Raw genomic sequence first — 6,941 nt, 5'->3', positions numbered from 1 at the left:
GTCTAAAATAGCAAACTATTGGCGATGGGTTTTGTTTTTACTTGGCATATAGTTTTGGGAGTTGGCAAATCACAAGATTTACCAAGCTGAATTTGCCAAACTCTTGGAGATGCTTACAAGATAATTTAAAAGGAGTATTGGCATAATCACTTTCACAACCGATACGGGTGGGTAGTATCGAATCCAAGAGAAAAGGCAAATAATTTTGTATCACGTGCGTGTTGCACGTGCCCTCTCTGCTAGTATTAATAGAGAATGAGAAACCTAATAAAACAATAAAACACAACAAAAATAAGAAAATTACACTACTCACACGACGAATTAAAGTACGCAGCCAACAAGACAGCACCATCACAACAACAACCAACCAACCACAGCAACTGCCATCATCGATCGCGAGACCAGGTACTCTAGGTGGTCTTTGAACCATGCATGCACGAGGAGAGACACTAGTAGCTTGAGATTAGGTGTTGTAACTTGTTGGCGGGCTACCTTCCCCTTGCCCACTTGCGAATTGCCGGGACGCCGAAGATTAGTATGTAGGACCAGAGGCGTTCCAACAAATAGATAATCCAGCCTAACACGCGACTCCATGCCGAGAGTTTCTGTCTTGGAATTATAGGATAGCTAAACATATAATCGATGCCTTCCGAATCCTTGGTGAAGCCATATACAAGCATGCTCATCCAGACAGCGATGACAAGTGCAATGGTGCGGGCAACTGGATGCAGCGCGACGTAGAGCCCCAAGCCAAGAGCGGCCACCAAGCTCCTTGCTGAATGCATCATCAAGCCGTATGCTTCATTCACGGTTTGGAAGCGGTCCGTGAGGGTAAAAGCAGGCACCCCGGCATAGAGCAGGAAAGAGGTAGCTAACAGAGAGCAGATAAATGCCATAGCGTCAGCGAGGACGAAGGCCTCGAAAGCATAGCTCCCGGCAAGCACCGGCGTGCCTGCAGCGTCGCCGCCGTCGGCTCGATATCCTCCAGGCAACGTGAAGGCTGATGCAAATGTGACAGTTGTAACAAGGACGGATAGGATACCCATGACTTGCGCCGCAGATGTTAGAGTCGACGATATAGTGCCCTCGCCTCCTTCAAACAACTGCTGATGGGTGTTGTCAGCATGATGTTTATTCGCCGAGGTAGTGTCCTCGCCTCCTGCTAATAATTGCGCCTGGGTTTTGTCGTCAGCATGTTTTTGCTTGAAGAGGTCAGCATGTTTTTGCTTGAAGAGGTCGCCCCGACTGCTTTCACCATATGGAGCTGCCACTTTTAATAGTGAATTTCGTATATGTATTCTTGGATCCTACACGCAAGGATTGATTGATTGATTGATTAATTAATTATTACCCCACACACACACACACACACAGAGAGAGAGAGAGAGAGAGAGAGAGAGAGAGAGATTAAATTAACCTGGCCTGATGTATATATCAATCAGCATATCGAGACGAGAGGAGAGGAGAGGATAGGAGAGGAGGAGATTAATTACCCATGCATAATAAGCCTCTAGAGGCATCCTGCTCCATGCAACATCAACCGGTCGCATGCCCTCCTTATTCACAACATCCAGGCGTACCTGTGGATTCCAAAAGAGACATCCGAAGACACTGAGATTTTCAGCATACACAGCTCGGTGGAGCGGGGTGTCCCCGTTGTCGTCCATGGCATTCAGCATCCATGACATCTCCGGCGTTTTGCACACGTATTTAACCACGCCAAACATCCCCTTGTCAACAGCGACGTGGAGGAACGTCCTTCCCTTGCCATCCCGCAGGCTGGCGCACTCCGGGCACCTTTCTAGTATCATTTCGATGGCGTCGATGGAGCCAACCCCTGCAGAAACGTGTATGGGGTACAGCCCGTACGTGTCCGCCTGGTACGCCGTCGATGCGTTAGCGCCTAGCAGCTCATCGATCACCACACGCCGCCACCCTGACCACATCCAAGACCAAGTGGGAACAATGCATGTGGACGGGAAGCCCCACAAGGACGCAGCCAAGTGAAGAGGGGTGCTCCCGTTCTTCTTGTCCCCTTGGCTAGTGAGTCGCTTCAGGAGATCGTCGTCAGACGACCCTCCTTGGTTGGGCGTCTTTGGTGCTTCTTGCTTGAGCCACATCAAAACCATACCAAGCGCTGCATCATGCACGCACGCAAGCTTTTGATTTGATTGGGAAACTCAATGTATACATTATATATATATATATATATATATATATATATATATATATATATATATATATATATATATATTTGAAATGACACGATCCTTTGTTTTGTGAAATGATGGGCTTTAATTTTATGGTATTCATTCGGCTTTCATGTAATGGTGCAAAAGATATACCCCGAGATTAAGGATAAACTAGTTCTAAGTATCGTTTAGAGTTGAGAGACACTTAGTTATTAGAGATTGGTTTAGGCCGCACGTACGTACGTACTATAAAGGGGGCAAAGAGTAGTAACTTGGCCTAGATGAGCCTAGAGTGCAGATGTTGTGGTGCATACTTGGGAAATTCTTGCGCTAGGTACGTAGTTCAGATGAAGTCTAGTGATGAGAGTTAGAAACTTGAAGAAATTAAAGTAGACGTCTTGTGTAGAGTCAAGTGAGAATCTTGCACCAAAGCAGGGCGTCGGATCTTCCGACAACCATCGGATGCACCGATGCTGTAAGCATCGGTTTTTCCGGTGCTACTGATTTCAGTAGAACTCGTCTAATTCAGCGTTTCTTTGAGTTCTTTCTTCGTGTTTTGCTTTGTATGGCCTTTTTACTTCATCCATGGGATCTAAAAATGTTCACTTAACAAAACCATTAGTCACATTGATTGCGTTGTCATATGATCACCAAAATCACTCGAAATGGCATAAATGGTGCCATGTTCTTTACAACATACTTGTGAAATTCTTGCGCTAGGTACGTAGTTCAGATGAAGTCTAGTGATGAGAGTTAGAAACTTGAAGAAATTAAAGTAGACGTCTTGTGTAGAGTCAAGTGAGAATCTTTGCTTGTTACTCTCTACGATCGGTGCATTACTTAGACGGCTTGGCGGTATTGTTTTTTTGATGAAATCTTGAGGAGGTGTTCATAAGATGTGCTCGGCTTGAAATTCAATTCGCCGATCTGCAGTTGAAGAATGGATATATATCCACTCAAGATCAGAGCACTTGATCTTTGAGCGGATTCAAGAGCTTATATATGTAATAGTACTGATCCTACCAAAAATTTGAAAATAATTACATACCTTGGACGTTCGCACAAGAAACAGCTGCATGCAAGACGTTTCGTCCGTCTGGTCCGGAGTAGGACAGCTTGCCTTTGGTCTTGGTAAACAGGTGTCGTGCAATCTCCATTTCACCCAACGAAATGGCCAGGTACAACGGCGAAGCACCGTCCCCATCATGTGGGATGCAGGCCAGCTCTGGATCCACGGCCATGAGCTTGTCGACGCAGGCCAGGCGCTCTATATAGTCAGCATCCACGACCACGGGCCACGGGCGGTTGTGCATCATGCAGCAGGCCCGCTTGACCGCGTGGTGCAAGGCGGTCTCCCCACACTGGTTCTGCACTCTCACCATGGCCATCGCCCCCTGCTGATCGTCGGCGAGATCGAGGAGGCAGGAGATCATGGTGGCGTTCCCAGCACTGGCGGCGCAGTGCAAGGGTGTGTCGCCATTCTTGTTGCACGCGAGCAGGAGGCGCCCCCCACCCTTCTTGCCGCAGATCGTCTTGGCGCACTCCACAAAGCCGTCGCCGTCGCCGCATGCGGCGGCAACCACGTGCAGCAGAGAGTCGCCCATAGCGGTCTCCCCGAAAAGGAGTGACGACGATCGTCCACAGGCCGACGCATGTGCAGCAACAGGAGGAGGCGACCCATCGTCGTCAATTACCACGGCGACCTCCGGTGCTGGTGCAGTCGCCTCCTTCTCCTCCAGCGGCTGTAGAAGACGCTTGAGCTCGTTGCTGTCGCCGCGGCGAGCAGCCATGAGCAGCTGCGGATCTAGTCTGGGCATTGCGACTGCGGGGGTTGTTGGTGCTGTTGGCTCATCACGAGCAGCGGCCTGCTCGCCGTCGTCGTTAGCCCCTGCAGCTACCGCCATCACTCGCTCACAAGTCACAAGCTAGTAGTATGTTGCTACTGATGGTGATTGGCGAACCACTGTCCAGCTATCTCCTAATGAACGAAGGGATCCTACTTATTGACTTAGGGCGGACGAAGGGAGCACCACCCGAGATGGCTTTATTAAAAGCAATAGCTTCCAGTAGACTTCTCCAAAGGTGGAACTCCCGCACTTCATTAGTGCGAAAAAGAATGAATTCCTTGAGTCCGGTCCCCCCGGGGTATCATATACGCCGCTTAATCCCGATCACATCCTGAGGCAATAATAGAGCGAATAATGAAAAGAGTACTCCACCACGAGCAGCGAAAGCACGCTCAGCCAATCCTCACTCGACAGCACCGACCTTGCTTAGGAAAAAAGCCGAACCACTCGCAGATAGAGAGAGAAAAGAAATGAAAATGCATTGAATCAATCTTTTGTTACGGACGATATTACTTTCAAAGAAATGAGACAAGAACGAACATAGGAAAGAATAGGCGTAGGCTTGTAGGGCCCGGCGGGAAGACGCGCCTTTTGTGTCCCTTGAAGTGATGGATTTGCGGGTTATTAATAATATTGTATGTATATAATTTTGAATTCAACTTAATATCCGGATTAGGACCACGAGAAAGAAGAAACCTGATCTATCCGTTTATATCCGAGTATTCTCTCTTTTTTTTACTTATTTTCATCTCATTTTCTGAATGATTTATGTACTTGTTTTAACTCAGATTTTGAAATGGATCCGTGCCTGATGTGTCAAAGCCATAAAAGTTATTGGCCCTGTTTGGATCCATGGGTTAGAGTTAGATTGGGTTAGATTGGAGCCATCTAACCCAAAAGTAGGCAAACAGGGTGGGTTAGAGTGGGTTAGATGTATCTAACCCACCCCAAAAAACAATCCCCCCCAAGGGGTGCTTATTTGGGTTAGATTGAGGTGGGACCCACTCTTTTTCCTCTTTCTCTCCCCTCCCCGGATCCATCTGTGGCCGCCGCCCTCCCCCTCCGCACCGCACCCCGAATCCCCGATCCGGACCCAGGGGCGCCGCCAGCCCGCTATCCCTCCGAGTGTGCTCGTCTGCCGGTCGCCGCTCCGAGCGCCGCCGTTCGCCGCCGCCGTGTGCGCTCGTCCACCGGTCGCCACTCCGAGCGCCGGCAAGATCCGCCGCTCCGACATTGAGGCGGCCGAGCTCGAGGCGGCCGGAGAAGAGAGAGGGAGGAGGGAGGCACCGTGGGACCGGCGTGCTTGCTTTGCGCGCCCTCGCCGCCATGCGTGCTTGCTGCGCGCGCCTGCTGCCGCCTGCTCGGCCTGCGCGCAGCCGTCCGCGCTCGGCAGCCTGCTCCACCCGCGTGCCGCCGCCAGCTCCGTCCACCCTCGCCGGATCTGGAGGGAGCGCCGGAATGGGGAGTGAACGCGGCCGGCCGGAGATCCCACCGCCGGGGCGGAGCTCGAGCTCGAGCCGGGCCGCCACGAGCTCCACCGGGGAGGCTCCGCCGCCTGAGGGCAGGGGCAGGGGCAGGCGGCGGGCCACGCGTGCGCGGCCGCCGGGGCAGGGACGGGCGGCCGCCCGCGCGCACGGAGCTTCGCCGCCAGGGAGCAGGGTCAGGCGCCGGAGGAGGACCTCGGCGCCGCGGATCAGGTCGAGCTCGATGCCGGCGAGGTCGAGGTGGTCCGGGGTCCCGCCGCTGGAGGGCCGGAGCAGGGGAGGGGGCACGCGGGTGAAGCGAGAGCGAGAGAGAAGGAAGGACGGCCGGCCCGGCGAGGGAGGAGGATCGCCGGCGATGGAAGAGGGGAGGGAGGCGCACCGCGGGCAGTTGAGCGCCTTCTCCTTCTGCGGCCAAGCAAATGGGGTGGTGTGGGAGGGAGAGAGGAGCTAGGAGGAGGGCACACAAAGCTGCCCACACCAAATCTTGCTAGAGAGAGACCAAATGATTGGAAAAGTGCATTTAATCTAACTCTAACCTTTGCATCCAAACATGTTTTTGGTTAGAGTTAGTTTTGTGTTAGTCATGAGCTAGAAACTAACTCTAACTTCTAACCAAGTTAGAGTATCCAAACAGGGCCATTGAATACGGCATAAAAAGTGGCTGGTTATAACTTATATTAACTATCCGCACCCTTTAACGTGTACACTCCCGAATATAGCAGTATGTACGTAACACGTCGTGGACCATTAATCTTTAACCACTCAGGTTTCTTTATTCGTTGCTTGCACTTTTAGTCTTTGTTATTATTATTGCTCCATGCTAGCTTGTAAGCTACAAAAGATTTCCTGACAGACAGCTAGCATGTTGGACAAAAGCTCTAGTCTGCTTTTATGCATGTGTAACGTCGTTTGTTGAACTACAATAACGTGCTACACCACCCTAGTATCTATGTGTGTGGTTAGTGCCCATTGCTAGGATAGCCCAGGGAAAGCCTGAAACCATGGTTTTGGGTTCGGGTTCTAATTTTTGCCCGCGGATTTGCGAGTTCAGATACCTGAAAAATTTTAGGTTTAGGGCGGATTCTAAATCTAACCCGCGGAGCTCCATCAGCCCCAGATACAATCAGCCCAATAAAAGCCCACTAGAAACCCTAAGTATATAATCTGAAAATCCCCTTCACCCACCCTCAGTTCCTCTCGCCTCTCCCTCAGCTCGTCGACCACTCAGCCGCCATCCCCCTCCCTGGCTGCTGGCTCACTCATTCTCTCACCAATCTGGCAATCCCAGCGGCGCTTGGCGGCTCCTAGGCCGATGAACAAAGGCCGCATGCAGCCGCGGCCACAGTCAGGCCGCGCTACTGTGGCTCGCGTTGGCGCCGCCCGCCCTGCTCGCACAGGCGCCGCCTGCCCCGCTCACT

General features: G+C 51.5%; 1 protein-coding gene across 3 annotated transcripts; it reads right to left on the bottom strand.

Annotated features, from left to right (window-relative positions):
* Positions 1-200: 200 nt before the first annotated feature.
* LOC120694177 (protein ACCELERATED CELL DEATH 6-like) lies at positions 201-4,272 on the bottom strand. 3 transcript variants are annotated; one of them, XM_039977348.1, is made up of 3 exons: positions 3,241-4,272; positions 1,494-2,137; positions 201-1,307 (listed from the first exon to the last, which is right to left on the bottom strand). In XM_039977348.1, exons 1-3 carry the CDS (start codon positions 4,094-4,096, stop codon positions 489-491), a joined length of 2,319 nt encoding a protein of 772 aa, XP_039833282.1. In that variant the 5' UTR covers positions 4,097-4,272; the 3' UTR covers positions 201-488. The 3 variants fall into 3 exon arrangements, with proteins under 3 accessions (XP_039833282.1, XP_039833284.1, XP_039833283.1); XM_039977350.1 differs by having other exon boundaries at positions 784-1,270; positions 3,241-4,269; XM_039977349.1 differs by having other exon boundaries at positions 831-1,307; positions 1,418-2,137; positions 3,241-4,270.
* Positions 4,273-6,941: the final 2,669 nt, after the last annotated feature.

The sequence above is a fragment of the Panicum virgatum genome, unplaced genomic scaffold (assembly GCF_016808335.1).
Source record: "Panicum virgatum strain AP13 unplaced genomic scaffold, P.virgatum_v5 scaffold_3968, whole genome shotgun sequence".
Lineage (NCBI taxonomy): Eukaryota > Viridiplantae > Streptophyta > Magnoliopsida > Poales > Poaceae > Panicum > Panicum virgatum.
Note: the sequence above shows the minus strand (reverse complement) of the source record. Positions and strands in the feature narration are given on the sequence as shown.

What these genes read in the sequence shown, in the direction of transcription:
- LOC120694177 (XM_039977348.1), bottom strand. Translation starts at nt 4,096, where the DNA reads ATGGCGGTAGCTGCAGGGGCTAACGACGACGGCGAGCAGGCCGCTGCT. An exon ending in TTCTTGTGCGAACGTCCAAG is followed by an intron (nt 2,138 to 3,240) that starts GTATGTAATTAT and finishes TGCATGATGCAG; the next exon opens with CGCTTGGTATGGTTTTGATG. An exon ending in TAGAGGCTTATTATGCATGG is followed by an intron (nt 1,308 to 1,493) that starts GTAATTAATCTC and finishes CCTTGCGTGTAG; the next exon opens with GATCCAAGAATACATATACG.